The sequence below is a fragment of the Galeopterus variegatus genome, unplaced genomic scaffold, assembly GCF_000696425.1.
Source record: "Galeopterus variegatus unplaced genomic scaffold, G_variegatus-3.0.2 Scaffold2149, whole genome shotgun sequence".
NCBI lineage: Eukaryota > Metazoa > Chordata > Mammalia > Dermoptera > Cynocephalidae > Galeopterus > Galeopterus variegatus.
In genome coordinates, this window is record NW_007728260.1 from 1 (window position 1) to 21,015 (window position 21,015).

Here is a 21,015-nt window from a genome sequence, read left to right on the forward strand (position 1 = left end):
TGTGAGAATATGAATTGCCCCCATATTTCTACCATATATTTTAAAAAATAAATAAATCCTTGGGGCCTAGAAGACTCTAAGAAGAAAGGGTAAATTTCTATTGTCTCACAAATTCCTAGAAGTTCCAATATGTTTTGTGGATGTGTAGGGGTTAGAGAAAAATGACTCTATTTCTAATAAGTTAGATATATACCTTCCCCCTATAGACTAACAACTATGGAATAAAATGTTAAGAGGTGCCTAAAATATACACTCCCCCCCACACCCTCAGGGTTGACTGGACTAGGAATCCTGCAGCTTTAATGTCTGTACTAGGAGATGAACTCAATCATTCCAGCTTGTTTTGCTACAGTTAACTCTGTGGAAGAAAGAGACTATGGAGAATTTGAAATTAGGCTTATTTTCAAAATCATTTTCCTAGACAATTTTTGACCAATATTAAGTGACATTTCACAAAAAATATTTCAGTAATTTAACTATAAATATGATTTTCAATATATATACAGTATTACAATATCTTACATCAACATTATATTTTTGTTGCAGAAAAAAGATTAGAAATAATGGTCAAAAATGCCATTAAATCTCTAAAACTAGAAACGTTATGAAAATTTGAGAGAACACTACATAAATTGTGTGATCAGTTATACATTCTTATAAACCAATCAGCAGAGTGTTTTAAACTTAGAGCAAAAATAATGAAAAACTAAAGATAAACTGTCTATTGACCTAAAAATTGAAGATAAGGAAGCAGTGCTTAAAAAACCAACCTCGGTCTTATCTGAATGAAATCCTGCTGTGAAATCAGGGGACTGTAAATCTCTAGGACTACCCACTCCCGCATAGCTTCCTTCAGAGTCTGATGTCAATAGTTCTGGAAGAGATTCCACAGAATTGGTCTTACCAGACTTTAATAATCCTAAAACATGAAAAAAATATATTTAAACACATACGCGTTAAACATATATGCATTATATTCTATGAACCAAATAGCTAAATGCTTTGATTTATCCAGATTTAATACTATTTAAATTGTATTTGCTGCAACAAAATCTTAATAATTCAAGCTAACTGAAAAAAGAAAATAGTTTAAACTGAAAAACTGAAATGAAGGAGATTCTAAATTATTTTTATTCATTACAATTACATGCCAATTGCACAATGAACCTGAGGAATACAGTTCTTTGGGATCTGCTTTAAGAAGTGATTGAGAACTTTTTTCCCTCCATAAAAGATAAAGAAGACAAAGTTAATAAACCCCAGACCTCCTCCCCACAACCCTTTCTGTTTCTAACTTGTCTTCTTGCACAAAAGTCTCTGTACCCACACAAAGGAGACAGGCTCCATTCTGTGTGGGAGGAACCACTGTGGCCTTATTGTCTCTTATTTAGCCAGCATACTGGCCCAGTAGCAAACGATCCTGCAGAAGCCAATTGTAGCCTGTTTCAGAGTTTGTTCTTCTGCAAAAAAATCTCTGGCGATTCAGAGCTATTTTAATTAACGTATCACTTGAAGCAAGAGGGTTGTTAGCAAATTTATATACCATTTCTTCTGTTAGGCAAGCTAAATGCCTGACTCCATGCCATACCTGGTATCCAAGTTCACTAGCATAGAAGAATCATTTCAAACACAGAGTACAAAGTAAACTTCTGATAAGTTTCAAGGGAGGGAGGGAGGAATGAAAGGAAGGAGGAAAGAGAGAAAGAAAAAAGACTACAATAATAATTGAACTTTCAGAAGGAGAGAACAAATCCATGGTTACTAAAGATGGGAAAAGGAGAGGCAGAGAGGGGTTAGGGAGAAATTGGGTAAGGGACACAAAGAATAATTACAATTTGTAATAATGAATATGCTAATAATATTGATTTGACCATTATATATTGTACACAAATTATGATAGTCAACATTGTACCCCCAAATATGTATAATCAATTATGTTTCAATAAATAAATAAAGTAAATGATCTTGACAAGCTATATGCTTCTTTTGCTGTTATCACTGTTAAAATAGTTCGGAATTAATATTCAAAAATTTTTCTCCCATATCTTTTGTATATTTTTAAGACTGGCAAATTTCCATCTCAGAGAGCATTTTTAATACTGGAACATTCATAAAACTCAATTAGAAATAAGTCTAGAAAATAAAGAGGATGATTAAAGCAGCCTACAATTAGTTTTGGTCAAAAACAGTTTCACAGAATGTCATTTGTCTTAACTTTAAGAATCAACACAAATGTTAAGCCTTCACTCAACTGTCTTTGATGAAATTTGTCTCATACTCAACTTTTCCTCCATAATAGGTCTTTTTGGCCCCCAGTTAAATTTAATCTTTTAACCATTATCTACTTTGACCACAGAAAGAACAGTATACCAAGAAGAACACGGAACTGGAATCAAGAAAGTAAATTCTATTTCTTTTTGTCACTACCTCAGATCACTAATGTTTTCTGAGCTCGTTTCCTCAGGTTTAATGTATGGGACAAATTACTTCAGTTCTGAAATGCTAAGATTCTTTTTTTTTTTTTTTTTTTTTTTTTCCTTTTTCTTGCCAAATGGTCAACTCACTACAGGGGGATTATGTAGATCTTGGGATATTCTGTTAGAGGACCTCAAATGTCATTCACTACAGGTTGTATCTGTTGAAATAGTCAGGTATTCTAGAGAGGAAGTCACTTATATCAACCATCAACCATATAAGTCACTTATATGGAGTTGATTGAATATGAAATTACTGTTAATAGAAATCGCACAGGTTATGTCTTACCATTATAGATAAAATACATCCACCATTTCTGAAAGCTACTGCTGTATGTAGTCTTATTATTTTAGTCACACTTCATGCTTTATCTAAAGTAACTGTCAAAAATTGATAAGGTTTAATCTAGATCAGATGAATCTAGAATGTGGGATAGTCTATAACACAACTAGCCTGAACTTCGGAAAAAACAATACAAAAAAAAGGTGTGGAGGGTACTGTTCTAGTTAAAAGAGACTAAAGAGGTATTAATACGCAAAGTCAGTGTGATACTAGATTTTTTTTTTTTAAGGTTAAAACGAAACAGGCTAAGACAATGTTAATTGTCTTAGGTATGATAATGGTATTGTGGTTGTACAGAAGAATATTCTTATTCTTCGGAGATTCATTCATTCATGCTATTGTGGTTGTACAGAAGAATATCGTTACTTTTAGGAGAATATTCTTATTCTTAGGATATTCACAACTTATTCCAAGGGGATCAGTAAAAAAAAAAAAAAAAGGTCTCTCTAATTAATACACACATACACGCACACATATATGTGTGTGTGTAGAATGCTTGGAGGGTGAGGGGAGGCAGCAAGCAAGAGATCATGCAAGAAAAAGCAAATGTGGTAAAAGGAATAAATCTGAATAAAGAATAGACAAGTATTCATGGTATTTTTCTTTCATCTTTTCAGTAAGTTAACGATTTTCAAAGTAAAAACAGGAAAATAATTTTAGAAAAACTACATAACCTTTACTTTCAAACAGGCTCACACAAAAGCCTAGATATAAATAAAGTGTGTTATAATCTACTACTAGATTATAATCTGCTTCTAGGCATGAATGGCATCTTGCTTGGGGCACTGACATATTTGAATTAAATTGACATAACAATAGTATCTCTCATGTTTGCCAACATCTAACTCACTATGCCATTGGACAGTGGTTTGGCTTACAGTTTTTCAACTTTATGGTGAGTTTATCAGAGTATTAAATGCATTTTCAACCTACAATATTTTTGACTTATGATGGGTTTATTGGCATTTAGCTCTGTAAGTTGATGAGCATCTGTATATACTATGTTTTTTTGATCTGATAAGCAAGATGGCTGCTATGTGACACATGGGCAGGTAGCGTATACAGGGTGGACATGCTGAAGGAAAGGGATGACTAACATCCCAGACAGGACAGAGCTGGAAGTGCAAGATTTCATCAACCTACTCAGAATGGCATGTAATTTAAAACTTATAAATCATTTATTTATGAAATTTTCCATTTAATATTTTGAACTGCAGTTGACCACAGGTAACTAAAACTGCAGAAGGCAAAACTGCAAATAAGGGGGTACTACAGTATATGCACAGGAAATGGGTTCTTTCTTTTGCCTCGGGCTTGGGAACATATTGCCCCCTTTTGCTTACTATGTTCATCTGCCTCCTTTTTTTTGACTAACTTCACTTAATTCTTCAAGATCCAGCTCGGCATCACTTTCCTTTAAGAGATGTTCCCCAATCTTCTCAGACCAGCTGAAGTACCTCTTTTGTGCTCTCAAAGCAAATTTCAATGGGAGTACTTATCACAATAAACTACCATTTTCTGCAGCCTCCATAAGAACTATTTTTTATTTCAGTAGCCCCAGCAGATGGCATATATTATTATGTAATGCATGTTAAATGAATTAGATAATGAACAGAGACATCAAAGATTAGAACTGGAAATATATGCTAACACATTTTTCACTAACCTGTAGATGGTGGACTCTGAATAATATCTGAAAGGTTATAACCTCCAGAACTATCTGAACGCTTACGTGGCTTCCTTTTAGCTTTTGTTTTTGCTTTCTTGAACATAGTTTCCCTAGGAAAAAGCAAACATAAAAAATCATTTTTAAAATGAATTGAGTTAGAGATGAAACAGCAGAAGAACTATGCATTTTAATCACAGCATTTTTGTCAAATAGAAACTATGTAAAGTATATACCCTCTATTCACGTTTATCTCTGTGGTCCTGAGCAAATTACTTAATTTCACTGGATCTCAGTGTGATACTATTACTTGTTCTTACCCTAACATTTCTGTGAAAGTTAGAAACAAAATGGTATAGAGGAAAATACTTTGAAAAGTAAAATACTGTACATATATACACAAACTGTTACAAACTATAATCTTGAACTACAAATATTTGGTGGTAATTTTTTAAAGCATTTCTAAGAATGCTTAATGCCCTGAATTAAGTACTATTAAGCAGGAAAAAGAAAATAAAATCTCTGAGGGCCACAACTGTCTTACCTAAAAATTACAGACCTCATAATATATTTTATCCAGTTACATAAGTCAGCTGTGAATACCATTGTTTTGTAGAAGACAACATGAGTCATTTATATCAATGTTAATTTTATTATAATTTTAAACATAATAGCATGTCATACACCTAAGTCAGATATCCATAAATTTCAAATATTGCAAATACTATCTAACACTACAAAAGGGATTTTAAAAAAAGGACATCTCTGAAATTCAAGAACAGTTTTTCAATGAGGTACACAGCTGGTTATATGTAGTAAATGAACTGAACACCCAAAGATTTCACTTTAGCAGGTCATTTACCAGGCAAGAGGAAAGGAATTCTGCAAACAGCTGATAAGTAAGCCTAAACTGCTGATTAAAAATTCTATGCAGGGCTTGCCAAATGGTCAACTCACTACAGGGGGATTATGTAGATCTTGGGATATTCTGTTAGAGGACCTCAAATGTCATTCACTACAGGTTGTATCTGTTGAAATAGTCAGGTATTCTAGAGAGGAATCCTTTGAAAATAGTACCTCATCTATGGCTGGTGCACTCCTTTCTGCAACCTCTCTTGTTCAATCTCTCCAGAGGTCAAATCTCTAGTCTTCTGCCAAAATGGAGGCAGGGCAATCACTTGGTTGGATGGGGTTCAAAAAGGGATCAGTGATCTAATGTTCCTTAATTCACCCTAGTCTTCACAAATGTGGTACCACTAATTCTTAAGCATTTCCAGAATTCTGTTTTAGCTTTTTCTGCTCTAAGTCATTACCACTTGGCACCCACTTTCTAACTTCCAAAACATCTCCTGACTGTTGTTTGCTCCTTTCCTGTTCTCTCTGCTGCAGTGCAATATGCCTTTTTTTTTAACTGCAATCATGGCAAAGTTTAGGGAGGTACTAAGATAAATACACTATTTAACCAAACATGTTTAACCTGAAGGTTACACTGTTTTTATATTTATACTTTAAATTTGTTAGACTATAAATATTAATTATGTATTTACCTGTATTATGTCAAGGCTAAAAATGAACATAAATTCATACTTCTCATGTCAGAATTGCTCAATTTTTTCTTCTGATATCAGTACAAAAGTGTCAAGTGTCCAAGACTGGGGTAGATGGGGGAGGAAACAAGGAAGGAAGGAAAGGAAGAAAAACAAAACAAAAATAGAGCTTACGAATAATTTTGTTCCATATTTGTTTCTTCTTTCAAAAAGTTATCTCCATCTTCTTTCTCCAAATAGCTAATATCTGGTCCATCTCGTAATAACTTCGTATAGCATACATTATACGAAGTTATACGAGGTACTTCAAAATGTTCATGGGAAGATTTATATTATTTTCTTAGTGCTATTTTTCTTTTTTTTTTTTTTTCCTTTTTGTTTTTTTTCATGACCGGCAACGGGATTGCAACCCTCGGTGTTGCACCCGCACCGTGCTCAGCCAGTGAGCGGACCGGTCTCTACATGGGATGAATTTATAAGAAGAGAAAAATCTGATTAGTTTACTAAAAAGTCTATTCCATAAAACTGTCCAAAAAAACTTGGAAAAAACTCCACTTTATTATTAACTACAGATTAATCCATTTCTTGGGGATCATGTGAATCCATGTTTTTGCACTGTCCTGATGCTTTCTCTGAAGCTTTCAGGAACTCTCGTTTATAAAGAATTAAAACAGATATTAATTTTATTAAGTATCTTCAATTTTGATTATCATATTTATTTGTGAGATCTGTGAAGAAATCCTATGTCCTCACTTTTAAAAGATCCTAATACATTAGAATTCATTAGGAAATTATTCCATTGAGAAGTCTGATATAATATACTGCTTTAGATGGTAACATTACAGCTGCTGAAATCTTCAAAAAAACATAAACCTTACCATTTTTCGGTAAAATACAGAAAGATCCTTCAAAACAGCATCACTTAAAACATCAAGAGACCTAAAATAGGACACAAAATTCTATCTTAAGACCTGTCAAGATTTTAAAATATGTACACACATTTCATATTGCAAAAAAACCCCCAAAGTTATTTTCTAAGCATTATATATAGTAGCTGCTACAAATTTCTTTTTGGAAATACAAGGGTTCTTCAAAACGTTTGTGGAAAAACAGAATTAAAAGATAGTAAGAATCTTTTCATGTTTTTTTTGACCGGTAAGGGGATCGCAACCCTCCGCACGGTGTGGTCTGCACCACGCTCAGCCAGTGAGCGCATTGGCCATCCCAATATAGGATCCAAACCCGCAGCCTTGGCACTACCAGCGCCGCACTCTCCCGAGTGAGCCATGGGGCCGGCCCCTTTTCATGAACTTTTTGAAGTGTCCTCACAGGTGTATTTATACATTATGTATTTTGAATAAACAGCAAACATATTAGACAAATATCTTGAATAAAACTCAATCAACTCATGAATAAGTGTACAAAGAATCTTTTCCCTAACAACGAAACAGCAAGTACTCATTTTCCAACCTTTCCACATATTATCATCTTTAACTACAGAAGGAATGCTATGTTGACATAACAATGGCTTAAGTATTGGGATACCTGGATTCTATCTAGAATTATCACTGCTACCATTTACCTCCATAACCCTGAGCAACTCACTTTACTTCTCGGGCCTTAGCATCCTCAAGTCTAAAATAAGGTTTAGATTAGATCAGTTGCATTCAAGTCAAATTTCAGAGATCTCTCAGGTTCCAAAGAGGTACTTTAAGGTACCAGTGAACATTTAAACCAAAGTTTACATTCTAAAATATATTCTAAACTATTTCTACAACTAATACAAAACAACTTGCATATTAAAACCTATATCATAACAGCGTTCGACACTTTAGTGATAACTGATGCATTATCTTGTGATGCGAAGTCAATTTTGGTGCAGCCCTCCTTTTCCTGACATCTCTGAACTTATTTATTTACACTTCTAGCAAACACATCCCTAATTAACAATGGTTAAGTTTGTACAAATCTTTGTTTTAATTCAAGTTGTGAGTATTTACTCACGTAAAATTATACAAATAAGACATCACCACAGCAGATGCTCTCCTTAATTAAATGACTCAGTTGGCACACTTGTCACAACATAATAGTTTAATGAAAGTAATGTCATACATCATGTTCTAGTATCATATCTTAGGTAAGAGTTGGTGCTTGTTTTAGTTTTTTGTTTATTCTTCTACGACAAATGGAACAAGATTATTTGGCAATGCAGGGTAATAAAATTTCTATAAATAGAACTACTAACGTAATATCAGCAATAAAATTCAATTCAGTCTGAAAATCTAACCAGTTTCTCATACTAAGTTATCAGAGGCATTTTTAAATGACACTATCTCATATCGCATAACATTAATTTGCATTTCAAAGCATTTTTCACAAAATAACAAAGACTGAAACTGCAGAAGAATTTTCTCTAAATTGAACCCTAACTGGCAATTAGTTAGAGTCAGGAAGTTATTCACTTCCAAAACATAGTAGAACACCTTATTTCAGTCACATTTTGGAATTAGTTTAACAAAGATCATCCTGACTTTGAAAGTTATTAAAAACTGTTACCATTTATAATAATTGTATGATAAAGATTTTCTCAATTCTTTGCAGGACAAAAAAAGTTTCCTGTGTATTCCCATCTGTAACATGAATATATTAACAGAATATATTTCACAAGATTTTTATGAAAATTTACTGAATTTTCTGCGTAATACTTTTAGATACTGCCTACCATGTAGTAAGCACTAAGTAGGAGTTGTAATTATTACTATTGAAACAAAATACAGAAATAAACTGGATAATATAGTCTTAAACTACAAAGTGACACCAAGAACTCTAATCTCAAATTACTTCATTCACCAAAACAGCTTCATTTTTCTCACCATTCACTTTATAGTCAGTAAATGTAATATTTTGACCTTATATTTAAAAATAAATGTATATATTTATTTCACTAAAAAAGTCACTGCTAAAAACATTTGAAATTTTTCCAAGATCCCTCTAATTATAAAATGTCTGTGATTCCTAAGTTATTAGCATTTATCAAATTTTTTTCATCCAATTAAACATCATTATTCACCTTTAAACTACTAACATATCCACTCTTACATATAAATATCTCCTTTTGCAAATTATTTAATGTATGTACCCGTCCTACCTTGCTTCAAGTAAAGCTGCCATATTCAGTCCTATAAACTGTAAACAAGACAGTTTCAACTGTTCAGCATTATACATTGCTGCAAATTCTAGTAGCATGGCAGCATTCTTAAGGGTAACTACAAAGGAAGATTTACAAAATTAGATGAAAGGCATGTTACTACAGCCAATAAAATATACTTATTTCTAAAGTTGTAACAATATTTAGAACAAGAAAAACAAAGTATTTTCTCACCAAAAATAACTTACACTGAACCAAATATGGAATTCATTTCCATCCCAATACACCAAAGTAATTTCAAAATACTGGTTATGAGAAAACATAAGCTCACATACACAGAAATTTTAAGCAAAACAAAATACAGAAAGGGCATTAGTGTCATCTAAAAGCTGTTTGCTAAGAATTGACAATCTTCCACCTAACATTTTCCGAAAAGATTTTTTAACTTTCATTGATAAACAATTTTCCTTTCCATTTATATAGTATGGAGTAGTTATTCTCTCTTCTATAAAACTAAAAAAAGATATTCTTAAGACTAAGAGAACTGATGAAATAATTGTATAAAATATATTAATGTTGAGTTACCTATCAGATTTTATGCTGGTATATTTATACATAAATATAGATGTATATTTGGAAAATAAGTACATCTAAATCTTATCGCAATATTATTCATGCCAGTGCAGATCTGATCTGATATATTGTGCAAAAGATTCTGGATTTAATTACAATCTTAGTAACTTTTTATACGAAGTGTCCTTTTTCACTAGTGACCCTACCAAAATATTCTACCTATGTTGCATGTCACGTTAGCTTCCTGACTCCTCCACTCTTTTTCTTAGTTACTCTGAGTGCCAGCCAACAGAAGAATAAAGCTATTTTCTACATCTTCTTCCATTTTTTTCTTTCTCCTGTGTTATGCTGTCAAAAGTTGCAAATGCAGTCAATAATTGCCTCTACCCCATTCCTGACTAACCTGAAGTTTCAACCAATAATGAACACAGTCTTACATCTCACAAAAATGAAAAAAAATTGGATTATATAAAGGTTTCTTTAGAATTGATGAGTTGGGATCAAGGATCTGCCCAATAATTAGACACCAAATTTTGGGAGAACCCTTCCTTTGCTAGGTTCTGGAAATATCAAAGAATTCATAAGTAAAAACAACTGTGCAGCAGGGGCCAAGAAAGAATATCTAAGGGAGGCCAGAAAAGTCAGTTGAACAAGTAAAAATATCACCTATATGTATATTTTACACATATTATATACTGTGTCCTTTATTTTAATATATTTTCCTTTTCTTGCTTAAAAAGAGATCAGGGCGCTGTTGTTCTCTTTTTGATAACCAAGGAGAAGATAGTCCACAGTGTTCAAGAAAAGTGAGGAAATAAGACACGAGAGCTAAGTAAAAATCAGACAAATTTGACGGCAAATCCCTTTACACTTCCTGAAGTAACAATGAAACAGAACAAATATAAGATTAGAAAGCCAAAAGACTTTCATGTCAAGCTAAGGAAATTTAACCCTTATTCTAGAGTATATTTAGATATATTAAAAGTATCTAAATGGAGAGAGACATAATTACTTCCTATAGAAAGATTAAAGAAAGAGAAAGAGAAGAGAGAAAAAGCATTTAGACTACTATGACACTACACAGAAGGGATAGATAACTGTTGACCTCAACTAGCATAGTGACAATGAGAATCAAAAGGTGGGTAAAATGTAACCAACACTGTTAAGATAAATCAGTTTTGGCATCTAAAAGAATTTGGGTGCAAGAAACAATGTAACCAATAAAAAATAACTTTTGATTTTAAAGTTAAGTGTTCAGGAGGACCATCAGGCAATTAACTGAAATAACGAACAGAGAAAGAAATAACAGTTTGAGAGAAAAGAGATGTGGTTTGTTCAGATATATATCAATGAGAAAGTTACATAAAAATTCCAGTGAATAGTATGAAATGGGTAGTTAAAAACAGTTATGGCCAAGACCATTTTCAAATTCTTACTCTTGAAATTCACAAATAAATTTGACACCATCTTTATTCAAAGTTTTTTGACATTTCAGTAAAAACTAATATAATTCAATTCTAAGATGAGTTATTTCACTTATTTCAGAGATAAGACTTTGCTTACAAATGATGGCACGTAATAATTTAAATGCTTTGACATTTTTCATGGTACAAAAAAATAATGTCTTATTTTACCATAAAATGGCATCATAAAGTCAATAAAATACAGTAATCCTGGATAAACCTGAAAATATACTAATATTCTAATTCAAAATTACTCACATTTTTCAGTTAGTGCTACTTCACAAATCTCTTTCAATCGAGTTATGAGAAGTTGATCAGCTACCACAAGAACACTACAAATAAAATCCACATTTTGAGATTCTAAAAAAAAGAAAACAAGCATCACTCTTCATTACTTTGTAAACACTTTACCTAGAAAAAAATCTTAAGTAATTAAGAGACTAGGAAAAATAGAATTATGATTATTTTCTAAATAGAATGGCAACTATGATAAATAGTAAATATATCAAAATATTTCTACCTTTTTTTGGTAGAAGGCTGATAAAAACACACCAAAATGCCTTGGCTCATACTAGGACCATAAAATGGCCAATTTGAGTTGATCATTTCAGTCTAGAAGGCTACTAGAATGCCTGACTTGCTTACAATTTCCCATGCTGTTAGAGAAACATTTCTGAAATGAATAGAAGGGAAAGTCAAATCTCAGCATCACACTTAAAATATATATACATGGGGGGAGAGAAATAATGCTCTTAGTCTGTCTTATTTAAAACAAAATCTGTCATATAAAAAAATTAACTATACGTAGGAGTTCCTTAATTTTAGATAACTTCTTATCCTAAGTACTATTATTAACTTTAAACAACACCCCTGAGCCACTACCAAAATAACATAAATAGAAAAAAAAAAAAAAAGGAAAAGAAGAAAGAGAGAAAAAAGGATTAAGAAGAAAAGAAAAAAATTAAAATGGTTTTAAAAAATGAGGGAAGAATGAAGTCACTGGGAAGGACAGACTAAGAACTTCTGAAAATGCTCACCTCCACAAAAACAATGTAAAGACTGCCGAATATTGTCAAAATAAATTTTTTCAGAATTCTAGAAATCAGCCAAAGCTTGCAATAAACTGAGGAGTGTTTATTTAAGAAAAGTGGCTGAATCTTGCTAAGAACAGTGAGATTTGGGATGGACACTGTAAGCTTTTCCTATTCAGATCCTCCTCTCCCCTCCTCCATAGCAGTATTGAAAACCTAAAGCTCCACAATCATAGTGAAAATGAGTAGCCTAGCAGCCACCACAGGAGACAGAACAGTTGTGGAGCAACATTATCAAAGAACTGTCATTACTTGACCTGTCTGACAGTTCCCTGGAAACTACTAGAAGGGCTTGTCTCTACTTGACCTGACTCAAAGCATGCCCAAGGAGAACAGCCTTTCCCAGGTGCATTTATTGAAAATAATCAGCAGCAATTGTTTACCATTGAGGCTGTCTGAGATGATGATAACAGTTGGAACAAACAAGCAGCAGATCAAAAAACAAAAAGAAAAGCTGGGGAATAAAATGTTGATATAGACTGAATGTTTATATTCTCCTCAAAACTCATGTTGAAGCTCTAATCTCCAGTGTGGCTGCATTTGGAGATGGGGTCTCTAAGGAAGTAATTAAGGTTTAACCAGGTCATAAGAATGGACTGTAATGTAATTAGATTAGAGACCTTAGAAGAAACACTAGAGAGCTTGCTTGCTCTCTCTCTCTACACACATGCACTGAGGAAAGGTCATGTGAGGCCATAGCAAGAAGGCACTGTGTATAAGCCTGAAGAGCACTCAACAGAAACTGACCCTGCCAGAACAGAATCTGGAACATCTAGCCTCCAGAACTGTGAAAAAATAAGTTTCAGTTGTTAAAGCCACTCAGTCTGTGGTATTTTGTTAGGGCAGCCTGAGCAGACTAACATAGATATCTAGTTCCAACATATTCCTGTAAATCTAGCCGTACATATGCAGAGGGCTATGCACATGCCCAGGAAAGACTTGAGAAGGCACTAAACTCTCATATATAGCTTATGTTGAGGCTCTACAGAACGAGGAAATAAAAGCCAAGGCAGTGTTCTAAAATGCCTTCCTGACCATTGTCAGTATGTCCTCAACACACAGAGAAAACCCACAGACAATGGTTAGAAGATTTACTGGTTCCATTCATTTATGAAAATTTCTGTCTATCAGCCCACGTCTAAACTAACCAAGCAGAGTTTTCAGTGGTCACACAACAAAGAACAGACATTTTACAGAATTAGTTCAGAAAGTCATTAAGCAAACAGCAACAACAAGAACACTCTGCAGATATGGGAGAATTTGATTTTCAGAGTTGCCACATTATTTAAATGTCCAGTTTTCAACAAAAAAAAATATGAAATAAGCAGAGATGCAACAAAAGATGCAAGTATGGCTCACACATAGAAAAAAAAGCAACCAACAGAAACTCTCCCTGAGGAAGCCAAGATGCTGGACTTACTAGACAGAGTTTAAATCAACTATTTAAAATATGTTCAAAATACTAAAGGAAACAATTTATAAAAAAACTAAAAGAAACTTTGAGGATAATGTCTCATAAAATCTAGATTATAAATGAAGGGATAGAAATTAAAGGTCAAATGAGATTATCCAATCTGAGAAACAGAAATTAAAAAAGAATGAAGAAAAATGAATACTGTGTAAGAGACATGTGGAACACCATCAAGCATACCAAAGATACACAGGGGAGTCCCTGAAGGAGAAAAGAGAAAAAGGAGCAGGAAGAATATTTGAAGAAATAATTATTAAAAACTTCCCAAATTTGATGAAAAACATGAATCTACACATCCAAAAGCACAACAAACTCCAAGTGGGATAAATTCAAAGACATCCACATCTAGAAATATCATAATCAAACTGTTGTAAGATAAAAACAAAGACAGAATCTCAAAAGCAGCAACAGAGAAACAACTCATCACATGTGAGGGATCTTCAATGAAAGCTGGTTTTTCATCAGAAATCATGGAGGTCAGGGCCGGCCCGGTGGCGCACTGGAGAGTGTGCTGCTTGGGAGTGCGGCGGCGCTCCTGCTGAGGGTTCGGATCCCATGTGGGGACCGGTTCCCGCTCACTGGCTGAGCGCGGTGCAGGCTGCTTGGGAGTGCGGCGGCGCTCCTGCTGAGGGTTCGGATCCCATGTGGGGACCGGTTCCCGCTCACTGGCTGAGCGCGGTGCAGGCGCAACACCGAGGGTTGCCATCCTGTTGCCGGTCCCCGGTACGGGCACGACACTGAGGGTTGAGATCCCGTTACCGGTCAGTAAAAAAGACAAAAAAAAAAAAGGAAATCATGGAGGTCAGAAGGCAGTGAGATAGCATATTCATAATAGTGGGGGAAAAAAGACAGTAAACCAAGAATTCTATATCCAGCAAAATTATCCTACAAGAATGGAGAAATTAAGACATTACCAGACTCAGAAAATTAAGAGAATTTGTCATTAGTAAACCTGCCCTACAAGAGATACTCAAGGCAGTACCTCAGGCTGAAATGAAAGGGCACTTGATAGTAACTCAAATCCACATAAAAAAATAAAGAAAACCAATAAAGGTAACTACATAGATAAGTAAAAAGAGAGTATAAATGAGTTTTTTTCTTTGTAACTTGTTTTTTTACCAACTGCATAAAGCAATAAAAAATGTGTGCTGATGGGCATATGATATATAAACATATAATTTGTATGACAATAGAGTAGGAAGGAAAGAGAGCTATAAAGGAACATTTTTGAATATTGAAATTATGTTGGTATTAGTCCAAACAGGACTGTTTTAAATTAAGATATTAATTATAATCCCCAGAACAATCACTAAGAAAATAACTAAAATAAATACAGTAAAAGAAACAAGAAGGGAATTAAAAGAGCACATTAGAAAATACCTATTTAACAAAAAAAGGCATAATCGAGAAATAGGAAGAAAAAGAAAGATCTCAAATCAAAAACCTAAGCTTCCACATTAAGCTAGGGAAAAAAAGAGTAAACCAACCCAAAGCATTCAGAAGTTAAGAAATAATAAAGATTAGGTTGGGAATAAATAAAACAAAAAAATAAAAAAACAATAAAGATAACCAATGAAACCCAAACTTGGTTCTTTGAAAAAAACCCAACTAAATCAACAAACCTTTAGCTCGAATAACCAAGGAAAAAAGGAGGGAAAACCCAAATAACTAAAATCGGGAATGAAAGAGGTGACTTTAACCAGACCTTCCAGAAATAAAAAGAATTATAAAAGAATATTATGACTATGAACAGATTTTTATGCCAACTAATTAGATAGCCCAGATGAAGTGAACAAATAGCTAGAAAAATACAAACTACTAAAATTGACTCAAAGTGAATTAGAAATTTTAACAGACCTACCTACAATAAGTAAAGAGACTAAATTAGTAATCAAAAAAACTTCCCACAAAGAAAAGGCCAGAACCAGATGGCTTCCTTGGTGAATTTGACTGAACATTTAGAAGAATTAACACCAATTCTTCACAAACTCTCCAAAAACTAGATGAGGAATACTTCTCAACTCATTCAATGAAGCCAATATTATCCTGACACTCAAACCAGACAAGGACATCACAGGAAAACTAAGACCAATATCCCTATAGATGCAAAAATTCCCCAACGAAATGCTAACAATCTGAATCCAGCAACATAAAAAAAGAAATTTTACAACATAACCAAGCAGAAGATCCCTGGAATTAAAGGATGATTCAACAGATGAAAATCAATCAATGTAATACACAAAAATAGAATAAAGGCAAAAGACCACATGCTCATCTCAAGAGACACAGAAAAGCATTTGACAAAATCCCACCCCTTTTTATAACAAAAACACTTCACAAAACAGGAATAGAAAATATCTTCCTCAACCTGAAAAACAGCAACTACAAAAAACCCACAGCTAACATCACAATTAATGGTGAAAGATGGTCACTACTCTCACCATTTCTATTCAACATAGTACTAGATTGTTCTAGCCAGGGTACTAAGCAAGAGAAAGAAAGAGAAGAAATATAGGGCATCCAGACTGGAAAGGAAGAAGTAAAATCACTCATATTTGCAGATGATATGATCTTATATACAGAAAATCCTAGGCAATCCACTAAAAACTATAAGAACTAGTGAACAAATTCAGCAAGGTTGCAGGATATAAGATCAATATACAAAAATCAACTGTAATTTTAAATACTAGCAAAGAACAATCCAAAAATGAAATTAAGAGAACGCTTCCATTCAAAATAGCATCAAAAATTTCTTAGGAATAAATTTAACAAAGAAAGTGCAGGCTTTTACACTGAAAACTACGAAAATCATCATAAAGTAAAGACAAATAAATAGAAAAAATATCCTGTGTTCACAGGTTATAAAACTTAAAGTGGCAATAATCCCCAAATTGATCTACAGATTCAAGGCTATCCCTATTAAAAACCCAGCTGCCTTTTTTTGAAAAAATTGAAGATCTAATCTTAAAATTCATATTAAAATGCAAGGGACTCAAAATAGCCAAAACCATCTTGAAAAAGAACACAGTTAGAAGGAAGGACTTACATTTCCCAGAATCAAAACTTACTAATCTCAATGGTAATCAAGACAGTGCAGTATTGATATAAAGAGAGACATACAAATCAATGGAATATAATTAAGGATCTAGAAATAAAACCTTACATTTACTAAAACTAATTAATTTTTGACAAAGTGTCAAAACAATTCAATGGAGAAATAGAAGTCTTTTCAACAAATTGTTCTGGAATAACTGGATATACACACACAAAAAAATAAAGTTGAACCCTTACCTCACAACACATACAAAAAGTAACTCAATTAGAAGGGTGATTACCAGGGGCAAAGGGAAAATGGGGAGATGTAAAAAGTACAAACTTTCATTCACAAGATGAATAAGTTCTGGAAACCTCATATGTCTCCATGGTGACTACAGCTAATAATAATGTATTATATATTTGAAATTTACTAAGAGAGTAGATCTTAAATATTCTCACCACAAAATAAAGAAGGTAACTATGTGAGGTGATGGATATATTAATTAGCTTGAATGTGGTAATCATTTCACAAAGTATACATTTATCAAAACATCACATTGCACAATTTGATTATATACAATTTTTTTTTTCCTTTTTGTCTCTTTTACTGACCGGTAACAGGATCGCAACCCTTGGTGTCGCACCCGTACCGGGGACCGGAAACGGGATCGCAACCCTCAGTGTTGCGCCACACCGTGCTCAGCCAGTGAGTGGAACCAGTCTCCACATGGGATCCAAACCCTTGGCCAGAGCGCCGCCACGCTCCCAAGCGGCGCACTCTCCAGTGTGCCACCGGGCCAGCCCAATTATACACAATTTTGATTTGTCAATTATACCTCATAAAGCTGGGGAAAAAATTAACTCAAACCTTTTTGTCTCTTTTACTGACCGGTAACAGGATCGCAACCCTCGGTGTCGCACCCGTACCAGGGACCGGAAACGGGATCGCAACCCTCAGTGTTGCGCCACACCGTGCTCAGCCAGTGAGTGGAACCAGTCTCCACATGGGATCCGAACCCTTGGCCAGAGCGCCGCCACGCTCCCAAGCGGCGCACTCTCCAGTGTGCCACCGGGCCAGCCCGATTATACACAATTTTGATTTGTCAATTATACCTCATAAAGCTGGGGAAAAAATTAACTCAAAATAGATCAAAGATTTAAATGTGAGAGACAGAACTATAAAACTCTTAGACGAAAACGGGGGGTAATCAGCATGATCTCAGATTTGACAGTAGATTCTCAAATATGAAACCAAAAGCATGAGCAACATGTAAAAATAGGTAATTTGTACTTCATCAAAATTAAAAACTTTGTGTTTTAAAGGATATTATCAAGAAAATGAAAACATAAACCCAGAGAATGTGATAAAATATTTGCAAATCATATATCTGACAAGGCACTAGTATCCAGAATATATAAAGAACTCTTATGACATAATAGAAAGACAAATAATTCAAATAAACAAATGGTTCTGGAATAACTGGATATACACATATAAAGAGAATCTGGATATTTTTCCAAAGAAGATACACAAATAGCTAAAAAGGACATAAAAAGAAGCACAAAATCATTACTCATTAGGGAAACGAATCAAAACCACAATGTTACACAGCTTCACACCCACTAGGATGGCCATAATAAAACAGGCAGGCATTAACAAGTGTTGGCAAGAATAAGAAGAAACTGGAACCCTCATACATTGCCCGTGGTAAAGTTAAATGCTATAGTCACCTTGCAAACACCTTAATTTTTAATTCTTAAAAAATTAAATATAGAGTTACCATATTACCCAGCATTTCTACTCCTAGATATATGTCCAAGAAAAATAAAAACATGGGCCCACACAAAAACTTGTGCATGACTGTTTACAGTAACATATTCATAATAGCCAAAAGTGAGGACAACCCAAACGTCCATCAACTGATGAATGGATAAATAAAATGTGGTATATCCACACAGTGGATATTATTTGATAATAAAAAATAATGAAGTGCTTGTACATGCTATATACAGATGAAACTTAAAAACATTATGCTAAGGAACAGAAGTTAGACACAAAAGATCACATATTGTTTGAGTCTATTTATATGAAATGTCCAGAATAGGCAAATTCAGAGAAACAGAAAGTAGATTAGTGGTTGCCAGGTGCTGGAGATGAGAGAGAATGGAAAGTGTCTGCTAATGGGTACAGGGTTTCTTTTTGGGGTGATGAAAATGTTCTGGAATTATATAGTGGTAATAATTGTACAAATTTGTAAATATACTAAAAACTACTTAATTGTATGGTTTAAAAATGTGAATTTTATGTTGTGAATATAATCTCAATTTTAAAAAAATGAGACAAGTAGAGAAAAAATACTAAAGTCTCAGCTTACTCCCAAGTACACAAATTTTTGGAAATCTTATCTTCAGTTAATTAAACACTAACTCCTTTACAAAGACTACCCAGATTTACCCACACAGACTCAGACTCAGATGCTAGTTTCTCAAAACTGCATCTACTTGTTAGAGGATTACTCTATCAAGTTATACTTGTTTTCTGATATGTTTGTCTTCTCCACTAGATTGTTAACTTTCATGAAAATGGAATAAAATCTTTTCACTTTTTTTCATCCCCAATATACAGCTGAGGCTAAAAAACTAATGGTTAGATGCATACCACAGATCACCCAGTATTACTCCAGTGACTAAAGATATTTGATAACTAAAACATGATATTATGCCTGGTATAGAACATAAATTCACTAAATTTTGGTTTAATTCTTAGTCTATTTCTTTCCTTTCAGATATGATATCATAAAGGGGAAAAATAGACAAGAAAGAACTTAAAGCATAGTATTTGTCAAAACTACATTCCGTTGTCAATTCATTCATCTCAATCACAAAAGTAGCTGGAAATGGAACTGTTAAATCTAATCACAACTATTATATAAAATTCTTTGAGTTCATTTTCATATGAGTAATGAAAACTTTTTTTTATCTGCTCCTTGACTGTTAGTAATCATCCCTATTGCTTACTCTAAATTAAGCTCTTGTTGATAGCTTATTTGAAGTAGAGAAGAAATCAACATTCATGTTGATTTTACTATTATTCCATTATAACCTAAATATCTAAAATGCCTAACTTTTATTAATACCTTTTATCACCACAGCTTCATCAGTATAGAGGTAGTCTAAAACAACTTGCAGTATGTCAGAATGTATGGGTATTTCCAGAGCTGCACAACTGGAAGCCTAAACAAATAAGATAAAATAAAGTAAAATAATTAATTTTAAACAATAAAATACTATTACATTCTAATTGGGGTTACTGGTACAAAAAACTCTGAGCAGAACATCACATCGAATGTAAAAGAACATCAGATTTACAAAACACAAAGCTAAAATGAAAAATATTTAAGTCTCATTACAAAAAAGGAACAAAGAAAAATTCAACAAACAAAAAACACACTGGCATTTCCAATACACTTCTAAATCATATGAGGAAATTTTGATTCATGTAGCCTTTTAGCACAATTTTAAATTCTAAATGTTATTGTTTTCTCCACTAGATATTTTCCAGCAAGATTAAGTATAAATAAAGTTCAATACAAATGAAAAATTGAGCTAAAATATTAAGTTCCAATTTTGAACTTCCTTAGTATGTAATTTCCCAAAAATCTAAAGAAGTATAGTTACCAGTCTAGGTGTTTTCTACTTAAATCTTACCTCAATCCATGAGCTACTCAGCATACTATGAAAATATTCTGAAAGAAAAAAAAAATTTCAACGTAATAAGAACAGTGAAACAGAACTAAAACAAATAGATCAGCAACTAACAAAAAGTGTACCTACCAAGTCTAGCACAAAGAACACATTTATGACAAGGAAATTCCTTTCCATCCACTGATTTCATGGTTACATCACACAGAAATGAACTGAAAGAAAAATGCTTAATTGGAGCAAGAGCAATTGTTTTGCACATTTAGCAAACAAAAACACTTGGTATAGGATTTGGCTTAACTTTAGATTTTCTCTTAGTTAAAGGTATTAAAGAATAAACAATTTGTGGGTACACATACAAAGTATTTCATCTCTCTCCACCCTAGGGAAGACAATAAAGTGCTTTAATAAAAACAATATTTAAAAAGGAAACTGAATACAGGTAAATATTCAAAACATATTTTTTCCTATTTTTTCTAGTTTTTCTTTTTTGTTCCAGGC

The 21,015-nt window shown here is 33.4% G+C and overlaps 1 protein-coding gene across 1 annotated transcript in view; it reads right to left on the reverse strand.

Moving 5' to 3' along the window:
• Positions 1-770: 770 nt before the first annotated feature.
• IBTK (inhibitor of Bruton agammaglobulinemia tyrosine kinase) overlaps positions 771-21,015 on the reverse strand; it is a gene marked incomplete at its 3' end in the record, with an annotated part of 50,912 nt that continues 30,667 nt past the window's right edge. Inside the window, exons 13-21 of the mRNA XM_008580736.1 lie at positions 20,647-20,729; positions 20,521-20,558; positions 19,950-20,046; positions 11,473-11,574; positions 9,179-9,296; positions 6,909-6,969; positions 6,205-6,296; positions 4,484-4,596; positions 771-919 (exon numbers count right to left, since the gene is read on the reverse strand). Of these exons, the coding sequence (XP_008578958.1) occupies positions 771-919; positions 4,484-4,596; positions 6,205-6,296; positions 6,909-6,969; positions 9,179-9,296; positions 11,473-11,574; positions 19,950-20,046; positions 20,521-20,558; positions 20,647-20,729 (853 nt within the window). The remainder of the gene's footprint in view (positions 920-4,483; positions 4,597-6,204; positions 6,297-6,908; positions 6,970-9,178; positions 9,297-11,472; positions 11,575-19,949; positions 20,047-20,520; positions 20,559-20,646; positions 20,730-21,015) is intronic.